This window comes from Alligator mississippiensis, chromosome 4, assembly GCF_030867095.1.
Source record: "Alligator mississippiensis isolate rAllMis1 chromosome 4, rAllMis1, whole genome shotgun sequence".
Taxonomy (NCBI): domain Eukaryota; kingdom Metazoa; phylum Chordata; order Crocodylia; family Alligatoridae; genus Alligator; species Alligator mississippiensis.
Window position 1 is genome coordinate 76305230 of NC_081827.1, and position 19017 is coordinate 76324246.

At 43.6% G+C, this 19017-nt stretch overlaps 1 protein-coding gene across 5 annotated transcripts in view; it reads left to right on the forward strand.

Moving 5' to 3' along the window:
• NAV3 (neuron navigator 3) overlaps positions 1–19017 on the forward strand; it is an 878534-nt gene that overhangs the window by 822058 nt on the left and 37459 nt on the right. For all 5 annotated transcript variants that reach the window (XM_059726114.1, XM_059726111.1, XM_059726112.1 and 2 more), the window contains 2 exons: positions 3459–3536; positions 17312–17395. In XM_059726114.1, coding sequence (XP_059582097.1) covers positions 3459–3536; positions 17312–17395 — 162 coding nt within the window. The remainder of the gene's footprint in view (positions 1–3458; positions 3537–17311; positions 17396–19017) is intronic.

Below are 19017 nucleotides of genomic sequence, written 5' to 3' on the forward strand. Positions count from 1 at the left end.
AGAAGTTGGGGGCGTGCTAGAGCAAGCTCTCCCTTCCCTTTGGCAGTGGCTGGGAGGCTGGATGGAAGCTGGAAGGAAGCACTACAGGCTTTTCTCCCCTTCATAGATTCATAGATGTTAGGGTCGGAAGGGACCTCAATAGATCATCGAGTCCGACCCCCTGCATAAGCAGGAAAGAGTGCTGGGTCTAGATGACCCCAGCTAGATGCTCATCTAACCTCCTCTTGAAGACCCCCAGGGTAGGGGAGAGCACCACCTCCCTTGGGAGCCTGTTCCAGACCCTGGCCACTCGAACTGTGAAGAAGTTCTTCCTAATGTCCAATCTAAATCTGCTCTCTGCTAGCTTGTGGCCATTATTTCTTGTAACCCCCGGGGGCGCCTTGGTGAATAAATACTCACCAATTCCCTTCTGTGCCCCCGTGATGAACTTATAGGCAGCCACAAGGTAGCCTCTCAACCTTCTCTTGTGGAGGCTGAAAAGGTCCAGTTTCTCTAGTCTCTCCTCGTAGGGCTTGGTCTGCAGGCCCTTGACCATACGAGTTGCCCTTCTCTGGACCCTCTCCAGGTTATCCGCATCCTTCTTGAAGTGTGGCGCCCAGAATTGCACGCAGTACTCCAACTGCGGTCTGACCAGCGCCCGATAGAAGAGAAGAATCACCTCCTTGGACCTATTCGTCATGCATCTGCTGATGCACGATAAAGTGCCATTGGCTTTTCTGATGGCTTCGTCACACTGCCGGCTCATGTTCATCTTGGAGTCCACTAGGACTCCAAGATCCCTTTCCACCTCTGTGCCACCCAGCAGGTCATTCCCTAGGCTGTAGGTGTGCTGGACATTTTTCCTCCCTAGGTGCAGCACTTTGCATTTCTCCTTGTTGAACTGCATTCTGTTGTTTTCTGCCCACTTGTCCAACCTATCCAGGTCTGCCTGCAGCTGTTCCCTGCCCTTGCTGCTGCCTCTCTACAACCCAGTGAGAGACTTGTCGTGCCCCTCACTTAGGAACACTGAGGCAAAGAACTCGTTGAGGAGTTCAGCCTTGTCCCCCCTGTCTGTCACCAATTGTTTCTGCCCATTTAGCAGTGGTCCTATTCCTCCCTGGGCCTTCCTTTTACTCCCAATATATCTAAAAAACAGTTTCTTGTTGTCTTTTACTTGGGTTGCCATCCTCAGCTCCATGGTAGCTTTGGCCCACCTAACTGCCTCCCTACAAGCACGAGCAGAGGAGGCATATTCATCTTCAGTGATCTCACCTTGTTTCCACTTTTTATGAGCTCTCCTTTTGTCCCTTAGGCTGCCCTGGATTTCTCTGGTCGGCCATGGAAGCCTCCTGGCCCCTTTCCCTTTTTTGCATCGCTCGGGGATCGTCTTGCTTTGTGCCCGAAGGATCGTTTCTTTCGATCACAGCCACCCTTCTTGGGCTCCCATCCCTTCAAAACTCCTACTCTGCAGTGCTTCTTTGACTAATTGCCTGAGTGCATTGAGATCAGCTTTCTGAAAGTCTAGCACTTTCACCCTACTAGTTACCTTACCCACTCGACATCTTACGTTGAATTCTATTATTAGGTGATCACTGTCTCCCAAATGGCTACCGATCTGGAGGTCCCCTATCATGTCATCCCCTGTTGCCAATACCAGATCCAGTATGGCATTCCCCCTAGTGGGACCATGCACCTCCTGTGTCAGGTGGAGGTCCTGTACACAGGTTAGAAACCTGCGTGAGCGATGGGACCTTGCTGTCTGCGTCTCCCAGCGGATGTCCGGGTAGTTTAGGTCCCCCATGACTACCGCCTCTTTAGCTTTTATGGTCTCCGAGAGTTGCCTCAGGAGCCCCGCATCTATTTCTTCCCCTTGGTGTGGGGGTCTGTAGCAGACCCCTACCACCAAATCCCTTTCTCCTTGCCCCCCATGTAGCCTAACCCACAATCCTTCTACTTCCTGCTTGAGCTGGGGGGTGGGGTGGGCAAGGGGTGTGGCCAGGTCCCAGCAAGCTGCTGAATATGATTGGGGAGGGGTTTAAACCCCACCCTGGCCTGCATGGTCCCAGCTGGGTTATGCCTGGAGGGGGAAGCATCTCCTGCCAGGCTTTTCCCCACTTGCCACTTGAATGTTGGGGCAGGGGGCATGGCCAGACCTTGGCCCTTGGCTAGCATGCTGATGCAATGGGGGAGGGGAGAGAAGGGAGTTTACCCCGCCTCCCCTCTGTCACTGGCACAGCACCCCAGCAGGGGTCTGCCTGGCAGGGGCTCAGCAGCCCCTGCCAGGCTTTTCTTCTGCTCCCTGCTCAAGTAGTGGGGGCAAGTGCCTGGCCAGATGCCAACCCCAGGCCAGCAGCCTGAGGCAAAGGTGGGGAGGGAAGGGAATTTAACTCCTTCTTTCTCCTCTCTCCCACAAGAACGGGACCCCAGTGGGATCTGTCTGACAGGGGTGCAGCAGCCTCTTCCAGGCTTTTCTCCCTCTGTCTGCTCGGGAGTGGGGGCATGGCTAGATGCCAGCCCTGGACTGGCAGCCTGAGGTGAAGTGGGGTGAAGGAGAGGGATTTAAACCAGGCCAGAGGTGGGGCAGGAATACTGTCAGGGGCTGCTGTGCCCCTGCCAGGCAGACCTTGGCAGGGGGCCAGTACTAGTGGAAGAGGGGAAAGAGGAGGGATTAAACCTGCCTCCCTCCCCACCTTAGGCTGCTGTCCTGGGATCAGCATCTAGCCATGTCGCTACCCCCGCCGCTTGAGGAGGGGAAACCTGGTAGGGGCTGCTGCGACCCTGCCAGGCAGACCCTGACTAGGGTCCCATGCTGGTTGGACAGGGGAGAGAGGCTGGATTAAACACCCCTCCCTCCCATCTGCCTCCGCATGCTGACTGGGGAATGGCCGTGGCCCTGGCTCCAAGTGGAGAAATGCCTGGCAGGCAGACCATGGCTGCAGTTTCCCATTCTCAGTCCCACTCCCACCCCCTTCTCAGCCAGCCAGAGCAGTGACAGTGGCTATGGAGCAGAGGGGTAGTGCCAACCCTGCTCCACTGGAGCAGAGAGCACTTTGCAGCCTAGGGCAGCAAAGCATCCTGGGTTGCTGGGGGACTGTGAATTAACTTAAACTAGGAAACGACCTGGGACAGAAGTTCCTTAAACCTGTTTGGCCTAAATCAGTTAAGTCTGATACCACATTCAACTAGGTTTGTCTTAAACCAGTTTTTGCCATTTTGAAATCTTCTTATGTGCACTGAACTTCTGTCCTGTCACAGGTTTAAACTGGTTTCTGATCACTTAAACTGGTGTATGTGTACCTTCTGACCCTAGTCCTTAAGGCCAACTTCTCTTGATGTTATAATTTGGCGTGTCATAGTGTTTTGGAATTTAATGTGAAATTACCAGGTTGTAAGACAGTATTTAATTATCCCTTTAAAAAAATGAAATAGTTGGTAAACTGAGAAAACAATAACACTAGTTTATTATATCTCACATCCAGCAAATTCAAAAACTACGGAGAGAGCTGGTTGCATCACAGGAAAAGGTTGCTACTCTTACCTCCCAACTTTCAGCAAATGTAAGTAGTTTTTGTCCTGTACTAGTAAATACTTCTTGGAACCACAGGTAAGAAGGAAGATGTGTCCAGCAATCTCCTCTCAAGATGCAGTGTGAACTTTCAGTTCAGTGCATGTGACCAGGTACCAGCAGGTATGCTCTAGTGACCCGAGTTCCTTTTTATTTCTTATTTTCTTTCAGCGTATTTAAAATGCATACATTTGCCACTTCTAAAGCTCATATTTAATCAATAGTCCCTGTGCCAGCATTGCAGCCAAATGAAATATAATCTAATTATTCACGAGGTCAGGTCCTGGTGTTATAAGTATCCTCTGCCCATGATGCTTAATCCCTACAGTCTCTTTTTTAATGTTGATTTTGGGATGTGATACCTCTTCCCATAGAGCCAGTTCAGCCACCCTAACACAAGTTGTAGTCTCTCCTGACTCACTGAGAGTTAGGATGCCAAAAGCATTTTATACAGGTCAGTGAACAGGGAGCAGAAGGCAAAGAAATGTCTTCTGTACTGTTGAGAGCCATATATGAAACAGTGACCTATAGTAATGGTGCAGGATTCTATATTCTATTATACATTATCTAAAACATCCAGTCCTCAGAGCATACTTTTGCTTGTCTGAGACAAAATAGTAATCCTCTCATTCTGATGGATATTAAACTTCCCCAACCCAGTACCCATCTCATTTTTAAAAACTGAAAAGCAATTTTCTTTTGACTCATGAATTATATAAACAACAAAGGAGACAGTTAAGTCATATTAGCTGCAATAAAACAATATCATTTTCTACAAATCTATTATGTTAGTGTAGTGAGCCAAAGAAGGGAATGTATCTGGAAAATTCTAATAAGCATTTTCTCAAATGTTATTTAAGCAGAAGAAAAACAAATATTGAAACATACATTGTGTTTAAAATATATTTTGCATTTCCTCCAACTTCTGCGAAAGGTTTTAACTGAAGTACAGTATTTCCTTCTGTCATGCAGTAAAATGTGAATTGTCACGCTGTGTTGAGTGTGGGTGTGGAATATTATCCAATGACGTGGTTGTATTTATAATATGCATGTTACATCATCTGTGAGGGAAAGTGGGAGATTGTGGTCAAGAATTTTATAACATCTTGTTTGGCTAGTTAAAAAAAAAAAGTTGGGATAGTATCAACATAGTCCAACCATGTTTGTGAACTCAGCCTCTGATTTTTTACTAGAGAAATCAAACAGGTAAGGAACCATTTGTAGCTTCCCCCTTGTTCCACCACTGTCCTAGACCATTTCTGTGTAGGATTCATGCCAGGATATGGCCCAGAAACAGTGGTGATTGTACTAGCTCAAAAGGTACCTTTTATTTATTTTTGGCTGTAAGGTTGTCTAGCAGCATATTTCATCTCTGTGCCATAGTTTCATTCTATGTAGAATAGAGACATAGGACTGGAAAGGCAATATGGTACCGGAGTCCATTTTTCTGCTATATCAAGTAACTGTGTCAAAAAATTTATTAAGCTTTACCTTGCATCTAAGTAGGTTTATTGCCCCTGGTACTCCAGTTTGGAATACTGTTCCAGAATCTCACTTCTGATGAATAGATCTTCTAATTTACAACCTAAAACAGGGATAACAGTGCTGATCGCCTTTTGTGAACTGCTGAAATCTACTCGTGGAAAGTGCTACCTAAGAGCTGGCTTCTATCATTAATGATGGTGTTATGACCTCCATTTTTTCCCCCCAGAATTCTCTTCGTCATGAAACCTTAGCCCTAAATAAAGTATGGTGCCATAGACTTGAAAGATTCAACTGGTAGAGCATGGAGCTGCCTGCTTCTTTAACAATGCAGGTCAGCATAAGTGCATCATGCCGGTCACTGCACACTGAATATCAGTTTAAGTGAGAGGAAAAGTGTGGGCTCTCCACTGAATACTAGTTTAAATATGAGGTCTTACCTTTGCTTTTCAAAGCCTTTAATGGGGTTGCATCATACTATGTCTGGAACTGCTACTCCCTTCACTACCAACACCAGCCACCACAGCTGCAGAACAATAGCTGGAAGAGTGCAATTATCAAGGAAGCAAAAATAGCGGGACAGGTCAGAGCCTTCATGGCACATGATCCTTCCTAGAGGAGATGAGAATAGTCATATAACTTCTGACATAGCAAAAGTTCTGTCTTTTCAAGTTACTTTACAATGGCTTCAATTTAGAACAACAGATCCTAAAAAGGAGGGAGACATCCAAAGAGAAGGAGTATGTTAGACTTTATACAAGTCTGCAAGGCACTCAAGATAGTTCTAAGATGAATATAGCTCAAATACGGACAAAAGTGGAGGGGAGAATGTTGTAACCACCTGTGTGGAATTCATATGCCACAATAACAGCGCTGATCTCTAACTAATGGAAACCGGGCTGTTTCACAGAGAACTCATGTTGTTCCTCCCAATTGTCATACAGCAGAGATAGGAATTGCTGAACATGTCATCAGAAGATAATGCAATACAGGAAATGTCAGCCACAGTATTGTGTGGTTACTGTGATTTCAGATAGAATTACCAGAATCTCTAGTGAGATTTTTAAAGGCAATTCAGGAGATAACAAAAGTTGCCATCTTCACTGAAAGCTGGGATATTTATGAAGGAACTTTATTTTATATTTTTTAAGAGAGGTCCCCTGGTAACATGGGATAATATAGTATGTTCTTAGCATACTAAAGCTATGCAGTACCTTGGGGTTTCTTTGAGACCTAAAGATACTGAGAATATTGGGGGTGACTAAAATATAGACCTACAGATATTGCCCTTAATTTAAGGAAAACACTGCAGGCTCTCGGATATCACACTGTGGTAGCTGTGGGGAAATGCTAGTGGTGTGAATATAACTAGTTTTTGTTTTCTTGTGGTTTTCACACATGGATATTTACTGTGCCATCTCTTGGCTCTTCCTGCTGTTCTAGAAACTGCAGAATTTCTGTGAATATCAGTTCTCTTATAAGAACAGCTTCAGGGAGCAAACAGTATAGGAATCATTCCACGTGCAGAGAAAGAGACTTGTGTTTTGGGCTTGTTGGTGCTGCATTAAACAACTGAGTTTTTTATAGGCTGAGCCTCTCTTGGACCATGATTTTTTCCTGCCTCTCTTGGGCCATGATTTTTTAATATATACTATACAAGTAAAACTGTGTTGCATTTGATCTCTGATTGCATGAGAGGCTTCTATTCCTCCTCAGATAATTAACTGCAGAGAAGCACCACCCCAAACAAGGACAACTCAGGAAGCCATAGTGATTACTTTGGCAGTAATTTCTTCCACGCCTGGTCCAGTCTTCCAGCATGCTTTTGTGACTGAGAGTAATAATTTTCTCCTCTCCACCTCCTAGGCTCAAGGCATACACCAGGAGTGGCATATGAAACTCCATGCACAGGCACAGGGTCATCCCTAGCAGGAGACGAATCGGGGCAACTGCCCCAGGCCCTGTGCTTTGCGGGGCCCACGGTCAGTGCCATATAGGCCCCACCACGGCCAACATGTGCCACCGCTGCTGAGTGCCACCGGCTCTGCCACTGCCAAGTGCTGCTGGCTCCAGCTGCTTGCCGTCCCTCTCCCCCACCACATCTATTTTTGCCCTGTATTAAGTCAGAAAGGTAAAACCTGGACTCTGGACATCCTTACCCTCTCCCACTCAGCTGCATGGAGGGGTATAGTGGTTTTCCGAGCATACTTCTTCTGTGCAAGGAAGTTAGAAGGTTTCACTTGAACTGATTCATGCATTTGTGCCAGGTATTTGTTTGGTATACCATACCTGTTCAACTCCTTTTATACCAGCAGGGTATCAGGCCCTATGTGTGAGTCTGCATCTGTATGTCTACACAAGACGTTTACTGTGTAGTTGACTAATTAGTGCACAGTAAACATCTTGGTGACTACACATGCACCCCTATTAGGCTGAAGTAAGCTAATTTACTCCACAGTAGTGTACGTGTAGATGGTGGAGGTGTTGGCTGGCTGGCACAAATTTGCCAGGAGGAGTAGCCTTGGACTGGCAAGCTGACCCCCAGGACACCCGAACAGCCAGAGCTGCTCCACCCTGGCTCAACATGCTGCAATCATGGGTGCGTGTGCAGACCTGCACATGGCAACAATAAACTCCAGAGCTTATTGCTGCACGTTAATAGGCTTGTGTAGACGCACCCTATATGTAACAAGAATATGCATCAGTTTCTCTGATCTCATGGCAAGAATATTATCTTCAGCAACACAGTGAATTTATACATTTCTATCTCTGTCTTTACATACAAATATACATAAACCTGTATATAAGAGTTTGTGTATATGCATAGGTGTACCAACCGGGAGAAGATCACCTGATTAATCTAATGATGTGGTTTCTAATCCTTGTCTGTGGAGATTACTCTTAACATTCAAAACCTGTGAGCAGCTTTAAAAAGAAATCTTGTTAGTTTAGGAGTCTTAAGATCCTGTCAGATAACTCTTTCCCTCTTTTCAAACCCCCAGCATGTGAAGTTACCCCTAAAATTAAAGTAGAAGAGAGCATGAAACTCAGGAGCATCACATTTTCTGTATGTCCAGAATGATAAAATGATGAAAAAAGACAAATCTTATTTAAAATCAAGGTAAAAAAAATGTCAAGAATACAAGGATTTAAGCTTTCAAGTAAATTATAGTTCATGTAATGATTTAATTTTCCTCTGGTCTGTGAAATTTATTCTGTTCACAGAATATAAACTTTGTTAACATTCTGTATGATAAATTATTGTACATTTTTTAAAGTTGGCAGGAGTAACCAACAATTAGTGTAGTTTAAATATCACACTGTGACAAAAATGTGTTGGCTTTTCACCTTCATTAGATACTTCCTCCAAATTTGCAAACAGGTGCTTTTGACTATCAAATAAAAAGGAGTTGCATATCATTTATCCCATAGTCTGAGGAGCACGCTTTACAAATCAGTCTGAATTATAGCACAAATAGGGAATCATGACTCCAGAGTGTTAGAATTTACTTTAAAAGAAGCAGCATTTTTAGTTCCCTACATAAATAATTCTATTGTCTCTCACATTGTCTTTCTTGCAAGTTGCCTCCCATGTTTGCACTGTAGCAGATTGCAAGCTGTATGTGTATGTACAGTCTGCTACAGCCACTTGCATTGATCTGGAGACTCTAGTCACTTTGAAGTCCATTTTGTGAATGCATCCATCATCTTATTGTCCAGTTTTGCCGAGCCGTTTCACTTGTTTTTTTTCCCCTGTTGAAATCTGTCAGTGACAAGGTAAACCATTCTTCAGTTTTAGAAACCCTTGTTGGGAGTTTGCTTTTTCAGCTTTATTTATTGTGCAAGTTCTGTTGTCTGGATGCAATCACTCTGCTGGATTTCAGCTATTTACCTTATTTTATAAACCCAAAAGTGTTTTGCTTGCGAGTGATTAAATCTACAGAGGGTGCATCTGTATGTGAGTCCTTAAATTTACACTTATTCTGAGATTCTGGGTTTTACCTTGCTTGTTTCTGTGCTGCTGATGGGTAAATCTCAATACTAATTAAGAAAGGGCTGTTTTAGTTCAGAATGTATCCAACCAGCAGACTGCTTGCTTGACTGACAAGGGCTCAGATTCCATTCAGCAGTCTGAGCGCCAGTCCTCCCCTGTGTTTTCAGAATTACTTTGATCAATGCTTTGTACTGTATAAAGCTGAAGGGTGCATAATTGCGAAACTGTAGTAGACCCAGGATGCCACTAGAAAGCAGAGGGAATTCTTTGGCTAACACTCTTGTTTGGCCAGCTCTGAACCACTATCCTACAGCCAAACAAGATAATAGCAGGAGGCGAGCAGAAAAGGTCAACAGATGTACAGTTACTTCTTGCAGTCAGCCAGATCCCTTCTGGCTTCTCACACATCCTTTCATTCGGCCATGTCAGGTGGGAAGAAATTTATTTTATTTACCTTTATTTTACAAACCTGAGCGCAACAGTTCAAACTGTAACGTCTGTCAGCAAACATAGCCTTGGGTATATAGTCATCACATTCAAGGTGGGCTTTAAGCCCAACATGTTTTCTCATGAATATCATAAATGAAATGTGTTAAAGCAGGGGCCTCATATTCTTATAGAATAGGATTCATTCTGCATGCCCTAGGCACTCAAATCTCCAGTTGCTTTCAAATGGAGTTGTAAGTGCCAATGGAACGTAGCATCATATATTAGATATGGCATGAGTTGCATAACATGTTAAAAAAATGGAATTTGGATATACAGTGATTTTGCTCTAGAAATACTTTGAATATTTCTCTGCATCATGTAGACTGGAGATGCAGTTTCTTAATTATGATTCCAGGGTGCCTGTGTAAGTAGAAATGCGGCATTCTCACATTTAAACTACCTTTATTCTAGATTGTATTACATGTTATTTATATTGTGACTGGACTCATTTTTCTCAGAAACTGAGATATTTTTAGATGCAAAAGATTAATAAGTATAAATTCTGCAAGAAACAAGGAGCAACTCTTGTTCCCATAATCTGAACAATTTCTGGGCCTCAGTCAAACATATGTGATAAAAAAAAAAATCTATGAATACTCACTTTTCAAATGAGATATTCAAAAGAAGTGTCTTCTGGGGGGAGTTTCCTAGGTCTAGGCATTTCAGTCATTATTTGGATAACAAAGTGGAGAAATTATTTGGAGTTTAACTGTTTAAATTCAAAGTCTGCTGTAGTGTAGGAAATGAAGGCTTGGGGTTTTCTTTTCATTTTTTTTTTGGTTAGGTTTTCTTATTATTATTACCTGAAAGAAAACCTTTTCAGGGGGTATTTTATTATACAATATGTCCAGCGAACAGTCTGGCTAGACTTGCCAATCCTTAGCCATTTATTCTACTGAATAGTTCTACTGACTGCTAAATAAATGAGTATTCACTGAAGTCAAGAAAAGTTTCACAGTCTAACTATGAATTTAGAAGTTGAATATTCTATATATGTCAGGATGATCTATTTCAATAAGCTATGGAGATAATATTTAATAATACACAATTCTTTCTCTAATTACTTTCAGCATACAAGTTGCTTCTTATTGTTGGGGAATTTAAGTACCTAAAGCACTTACTCCCCTTAATGCCAAGCAAACCTAGTCTTATTTATATCCTTAACACACTTTATCTCTTAAAAGTCAAAAGATCTCTATTATCATCTGATGCAATTATATCTATGGCTGAAAATTATGGTATGTTACAGCAAAAATAAAATATACTCTATCATATGCTAAAGTTTGTAAAACTTCATGACTGTGACATAGCTATCACTTGTTAAAGTTTTTAGATGGTAATATGATAATTTCAACCACTTCAGACAGTCTAGTTCCTTAAATTTTCCTGTCATGTTCTTCTGTTTATTATTCATAAGGATGTACAAAGTAAGTCAAAGTTTCTCTGGTACTGTACCTCTGAAACTGAGATATACTTTATATAAATATACCCAATTACTTAGCAAAGACTTCTACTTTATAACAGTATAATCATGCAGAGTGGCATAAGTTATATTTAATCAAAGCAAACAATTACATGTCCTCTTTCCATGGCCATGCCAACAAATTAACAGCCAGTGTTTATTCTTGTGGAAGACTGGAGATGTTGATTATCAGTCTGTTCACTAATTTTTCCTTAAAACACTGAATGAAGAATTTGGTTAGCTTTCTATCAGCAATGTAAAGTGGGAGAAGTTTGGATGTGATTCTTCCATCATGCTATAGTCTAGTCTGATTCTGATTATGTTCTATGTTATGTTCAGGAAAATAAAAAACAAAAAATTGTCCTGAATTATGTTGATGAAACACTGCCAACTTTTCTAGCAGAAATTAGTCTTAAAAACTGGTGGTCTATAAGGCAGTTTTCTTTTTTCTTTTTATCTGACATCTCAGTGTTGGATTAGTATTATTCTATCTGCAAGACTGCAAGGATAATTTTAAATATTATATACACTGATTTCAAACCTCATACATTTGCAATACATGTGCATGTGCATATATAGAGAATTTGGTACATTTAAAGTTACAAATTTAAAAATATTGCCTCAATTGCAAATGCCAAATATGTAAAACAGATATCTGTGTACTCATTTGCAGAGATTACGGAGTAATGGCATGTGCACTTAGGCTTGTGTTTATGAATATTTAACCTTTATGGTATAAATCTTTCACTGGAAATCATAAGCCTAAAATATGAAGTTGAATATAGATCCCTGAGCATATGTTCAAAGCAGATTGACTATTATAACCGTAAATAATTAAATTTATGACCCTTTAATGATATAGTCTACTCTTATAACACAGGCTTTCACAAGACATTGTAAAATCTTTATACCACAGTAAAACATATTTCAAACCACCACTGATCACCTTCAATGCAACAGTTCTGTTGTGGAGGCCCAGAACTAAACCAGTGTTACATATAGGGTGGAAACAGGCATCACATTTGTGGTGCTATAAAATTTGTTGTGGCAGCACAAAGCTAAAGAGGCGGTAGTCATGGGGGACCTAAACTACCCGGACATCTGCTGGGAGTCACAGACAGCAAAGTCCCACCGCTCACGCAGGTTTCTAACCTGTGTACAGGACCTCCACCTGACACAGGAGGTACACGGTCCCACTAGGGGGAATGCCATACTGGATCTGGTATTGGCAACGGGGGATGACATGGTAGGGGACCTACAGATCGGTAGCCATCTGGGGGACAGTGATCACCTAGTAATAGAACACCATAAGACCAGTTCACCATAAGACGTCGAGTGGGTAAGGTAACAAGTAGGGTGAAAGTGCTAGACTTTAGGAAAGCTGATCTCAATGAACTCAGGCGATTAGTCAAGGACGCACTGCAGAGTAGGAGTTTTGAAGTGATGGGAGCCCAAGAAGGGTGGCTGTGCCTTAAGGAAACGATCCTTCGGGCACAAAGCAAGACGATCCCCGAGCGAGGCAAAAGAGGGAAAGGAGCCAGGAGGCTTCCCTGGCTGACCAGAGAAATCCAGGGCAGCCTGAGGGCCAAAAGGGGAGCACATAAAAAGTGGAAACAGGAAGAGATCACCAAAGAGGAATATACCTCCTCTGCTCGTGCTTGTAGGGAGGCAGTTAGACGGGCCAAAGCTACCATGGAGCTGACGATGGCAACCCAAGTAAAAGACAACAAGAAATTGTTTTTTAGATATATAGGGAGTAAAAGGAAGGCCCAGGGAGGAATAGGACCCCTGCTAAATAGGCAGAAACAATTGCTGACGGACAGAGGGGACAAGGCTGAACTCCTCAACGAGTTCTTTGACTCAGTGTTCCTAAGCGAGGGGCACGACAAGTCTCTTACTGGGGTTGTAGAGAGGCAGCAGCAAGGCGCCAGACTTCCATGCGTAGACCCTGAGATGGTGCAGAGTCACTTGGAAGAACTGGATGCCTTTAAGTCGGCAGGCCCGGATGAGCTCCATCCAAGGGTGCTGAAGGCACTGGCCGACATCATTGCAGAGCCACTGGCAGGAATATTTGAAAGCTCGTGGTGCACGGGCCAAGTCCCGGAGGACTGGAAAAGGGCCAATGTGGTCCCTATTTTCAAAAAGGGGAGGAAGGAGGACCCGGGCAACTATAGGCCAGTCAGTCTCACCTCCATCCTTGGCAAAGTCTTTGAAAAAATTATCAAGGCTCACATTTGTGAGAGCCCAACAGGACAAATTATGCTGAGGGGAAACCAGCACGGGTTCGTGGCAGGCAGATCATGCCTGACCAATCTAGTCTCTTTTTATGACCAGGTTACGAAATGCCTGGACACAGGAGGAGGAGTGGATGTCGTATACTTAGACTTCAGGAAGGCCTTCGATGCGGTATCCCACCCCATACTGGTGGACAAGTTAAGAGGCTGTGACTTGGATGACTACACAGTCCGGTGGACGGTGAATTGGCTGGAGGGTCACACCCAGAGAGTCGTGGTAGATGGGTTGGTTTCGACCTGGAAGGGTGTGGGCAGTGGGGTCCCGCAGGGCTCGGTCCTTGGACCGATACTCTTTAATGTCTTCATCAGTGACTTGGACGAGGGAGTGAAATGTACTCTGTCCAAGTTTGCAGATGACACAAAGCTATGGGGAGATGTGGACATGCCAGAGGGCAGAGAACAGCTGCAAGCAGACCTGGACAGGTTGGACAAGTGGGCAGAAAACAACAGGATGCAGTTCAACAAGGAGAAATGCAAAGTGCTGCACCTAGGGAGGAAAAATGTCCAGCACACCTACAGCCTAGGAAATGACCTGCTGGGTGGCACGGAAGTGGAAAGGGACCTTGGAGTCCTAGTGGAGTCCAAGATGAACATGAGTCAGCAGTGTGACGAAGCCATCAAAAAAGCCAATGGCACTTTATCGTGCATCAGCAGATGCATGACGAATAGGTCCAAGGAGGTGATACTTCCCCTCTATCGGGCGCTGGTCAGACCGCAGTTGGAGTACTGCGTGCAATTCTGGGCGCCACACTTCAAGAAGGATGCGGATAACCTGGAGAAGGTCCAGAGAAGGGCCACTCGTATGGTTAAGGGCCTGAAGACCAAGCCCTACGAGGAGAGACTAGAGAAACTGGACCTTTTCAGCCTCCACAAGAGAAGGTTGAGAGGCGACCTTGTGGCTGCCTATAAGTTCATCACGGGGGCACAGAAGGGAATTTGTGAGTATTTATTCACCAAGGCGCCCCCGGGGGTTACAAGAAATAATGTCCACAAGCTAGCAGAGAGCAGATTTAGATTGGACATTAGGAAGAACTTCTTCACAGTTCGAGTGGCCAAGGTCTGGAACGGGCTCCCAAGGGAGGTGGTGCTCTCTCCTACCCTGGGGGTTTTCAAGAGGAGGTTAGATGAGTATCTAGCTGGGGTCATCTAGACCCAGCACTCTTTCCTGCTCATGCAGGGGGTCGGACTGGATGATCTATTGAGGTCCCTTCCGACCCTAACATCTATGAATCTATGAAAGCAAACGGACAGTCATTAGGGCTGTGCGAAGCTTCAGTCACTGATTCAATTTGGAAGAGGTTCGGCCCAATTCAGCGGCCAAATCTCTGAATCCAAATGGACTCAGGAGTCCCGTTAATCTCTCTGAATCAAATCAGAAGCCTCCAATTCAGTTTGGAGAGACTCAGAGCAATTCAATGATTTGGCCATAGACACAGCATTATATATTTTTTCTACATACCTTGAGGTACCAGGTGTGGCTCATGAATACTGAGATGGTGGGGTGGATGGTGTGTCCCACGGCAGCACAGGGTGGGGGTCCCCCGCACACTTAGTGGTCGACCCAGAAGTGGACCAGAAGTACTTCCAGCCCACTTCCAGGTCCACCGTAGAGTACAAGGGAGACCCCTGCACCCCCTGGCTCAGTGACTGGTTCTGTCTGGGTCTGGGGGGCACCCAGGGTCCCCCCACGGCTGATTGCTGAGCCAGGGAGGCGCTGAGGGAGGGGGTCCTTGTGCACTTGGTGGCAGACCTGGAAGAGGACCGAAAGTACTTCCAGTCTACTTCCAGGTCCACTGCCAAGTGCGTGGACCTGGAAGTGGGAGAGCCCCCCGCACTCCCATGGGACGTTGCATCTGCCCCACCATATCAGTGTTCACCAGCTGCGCCTAGTACCTCAAGGTACATAGTCAAAACATATAAAGCTGTGTCTGTGGCCAAATCGCTGATTCTCTGAATCAGAATCGAATCTTCAGATTCAGATTTGGCTGAATTGAATTGGAACAGTGATCTGAATCAGTGAATCGAATCACTGTCCCCCGAATTAGCCTGAATCTGAATCGAATACTGCCCGCTTTGCACACTCCTAACAGTCATACCTTTTTGTTGCACCTCAAATGCTCAAATTTGTGGCAAAGAGGGAAGGTTGTGATAAGTTGCACCAGTTTAAGCTGACATCATTGGGCATTTTTACACATGGAAACGCTGCAGCGCCAGGTGCTTTTTGGTACTGCGATGCTTGCAGTACCAGAAATTTTGAGGGTCAGTAGGAAAACCCAGACTCAATATCTAGTAACTGTGCTCATGCAAATATTAAAAATTGCACCTGCAAAATCAGTGAGGTAGCATATGTGTTTGTATGCATGGAAGGGGTAATTTTACTCACAAAAAGCAGTTGAGAAAATGCCTGCATTTGCTTTGACTTAATTTTGAAATGAAAAAGAGCAAATGAATATTTTCTTGTCATTACTGCTTTGTTTTTCTATAGCTGTGGTGTGTACTGTATTCTCAGTTGTCTCCAAGCATCTATGTATTTGGTTCACAGTACTTTCTCCTATATCTACATTTTATATTGTGTAAAATGAGTCTGTTTTTATAGGTACTTTTTATGACAACTAAAATCAAGTCTTGTAAAGGAAACTTTATTTAGTCTTTTCTTGTATAGATTCTCTCAACTTGCCAACTTTTTCTCAAATTTTTTTCTCAACTTTGTCTACAATATTCATGTAAGTAACAGTCCACTGCTTTGTTAGAAATCATTAGAAGAAAATTATTCCATAAAGTCTTCTTGGTAATGAGAGTCATGGGCTTACTCTTTCTATATTTAATTGACTCTAGTGCTCATAAAAATTTAATCATTTCATTGGGGCCAGTCCAGCCGGTTGTCTAGGGTGTCAAAATTTGGGGGGGCACCAAAATTATATGCAGAACAAAATAACAGGAACATCATTCTAAATAACAGCCCTGGCTGCGTACGGCTTCACCTTAGTCTAAGACCTTTGGTTCGGTAAGGGGAGAAAGACCTCTGAAAAGATCTCAGAGGAAAAATCACCAGAATCATGATTCCTACCTTTTCAACTCTCAAGCAGACTTATGATAAGAGCATACCACTGGCAACCTTATCCTAATTTTTGTCTATATTGGAAGTGGTGGGGGTGCCGAGGTACACAGTTCGCCTAGGGTGCCAATTACCCTTGGACCAACCCTGCACTTCATTGATCCCTTTCTCTGCAATTCCTTCTCCTTGTATGACTCCTAATTTAAATAACTGTTAGGATTAACCTTCTTTTATATCTTGATTGACTGTACCATTTGTTGAACAGTTTATAAGAAATTTGGAAAAGAATATGTTAAATCATTGCTAAATCAATTGAATTTCTGCCACATAATTGACAAATTTAGAGCTTAAACTTCAGATAATTCAATGTGTTTTATAGAAAAAATAAGCAACCAACAAACAAGTGTAGATAGGCAGACTTAACCCATAAGAAATACAAATAGGTATGAGATTATATTATGATTCTGCAGATTCCTGACATTTTCAGAATACTATTGCTGTACTGAAGATATAGACAAAGTCATGATATAATGAAAGGTCATTATGAATGTACCTGGACACATTCCACGGTCTTGTCCCTTGGGTTCCTCTTCAGTTTTGTATCTGGGAGGCCTGGGGGCTTAGAACTTTTCTTTAAAGTGATAATACTTGAATCACTTTGCTGCTTTTTCTACAATAGGAGCAAAAAAAAAAAATCGGGAAAAAAATCTGTTGCACAGGATGACAACAAACTCTAACCAGGGATGAAGTGGCTTGAAGGCTGATTACTAAACTATTGGAGAATATGAAGCTGAGCCTAGAAAACATGGAAGTGTTGTGGAATAGGAGATAGAGAAAAGCAAGAAGATGAAGTAGCGTACATGCTAGAGATTCCAGATACTGTACAACTAGACAAAACAAACAAATTATGCCTTGCATTCTACAAAGGTTTTGCTAAGTATATTTAAGACCCAAGCGACGTGTCAGCTGTTTTCTTCTGTTTTTTTCACAGGCTCATCTAGTAGCGGCTTTTGAAAAGAGCTTAGGAAATATGACTGGCCGACTACAAAGTTTAACAATGACAGCTGAACAAAAGGTATGTTTACAAAAGCAAATGCTTGAATGTGGAAAATGGTCAATAGATTATATTAAAGCTCATGTTTAAAAAAGAAAAAAACCTGAAAAGAAGAAAGGGGAGCTGTGACAATGAGAAAGACGCATCTTTCTTTCATGGTAATTGTGATCGAAACTTCATAAAGCTCTATAGGAATTAAACTATGTAGCATCAGGTTTACTTTCACAATATTGCAGGATAGTTTGAAGATAAAATCTTTCATTTCCAGATTTTAATTAAAACATTTGTGACTCTTGGTTTAATCCATCGTGAAAGACCCTTCAACAAAGGCTCATCATAACCTTTTGGAGCATTTAATTTCAATAGGACAATGTACTCAGCATAATAAAATTAGGGAAAAGAAAGAGCTTTTACATAGACTATAACTGACTAACAAACAGCCGTTTTTTGGCCTTATTATTTAGACTAGGAAAAAAGGTCCAAAAGTAATAGCTACATAATCAGAAGGATGATATTAGGTCTGAGGGGCAGCTGCTTTTGGCTAGGAACAGACACTATACACAAACCAGTTTAAGCGATCAGAAACTGGTTTAAACCTGTAACAGAACATAAATTCAGTGCGCATAAATAAACCACTTTGAAAATGGCTGACACCAGTTTGAGATAAACCTGGTTGAGTTGAATGTAGTATCAGACTTAACTGATTTGGGTCAAACCGGTTTATGTAATGTCTGTCCCAGACCCCTTGCTGGTTTAAGTTAAACCAGAGTCCCCCAGCATCCCAGATACTTTGCAGCCCTGGGCTGTGCTTTCTGCTGCAGAGGACAGGGCTGGCCGTACCTCTCTGCTCCCTAGCCAGAGTTCCAGCAGAAACTGCAGGCACAGCAGGATCTGCCTTGCTTCCCCTTGCCCCCCTCCCCCCCACCCCATCTCACTGCTCAAGAAAGGATCCGTCCCTCCCTCCGTCCCATCTCCCACAGCATGGACCCCATCCCCATGGACCCTAAGCATGTGGTATGCTAGCTAATGCCGAGAGAAGGTGTCTGTATGTGTGTCTCCAATTTCATTGGGACAGGCAGACAGAATACTGTCCACTTAGGTCTTTTTGGAGCTAATCACCAGGTCAGCTGGTAATGTCTCTCCATTCCTTTTTTTGGAAAAAGCTGTTTAAGAAGAGTTTGAACTAATGAGAGAGGATTTTGCCCTGCTGGCTCCCTCCCCTGTCAGGTTTGCAGGAGAAGAAATATGAAGAATCAGGGAGATGAAGATTGAAAACTTCAGTATCATCAACAGATGCATGCACCCTACTCCCCACACTTTGCCTCAGAGTGCTAGCCCAAGGGCTGAGGCATGGCAACACTCCCACCCCTTGAGCATCAAGTGGGGAAAAGCCTGGGATGGTGCAGGCAGGGTCGGGGTTTACACGCCTCCCTAATCGGAGCATCGTGCTGGGTCCAGGCCACCTCCCACCCCTGCCTAAGCTCAGCACCATGGATGGGAAGGGCCCCCCACCCCTGCCTAAGCTCAGCACCATGGAGGGCTGCTCTAGCACCCCCTGGCTTCTAGCCTGAGCCAGTGCAGGCATGTGCTGGCATTTCTTCAGTCCAGAGGGAATGTCTGTGCTATTGCAAACTGATTAACCT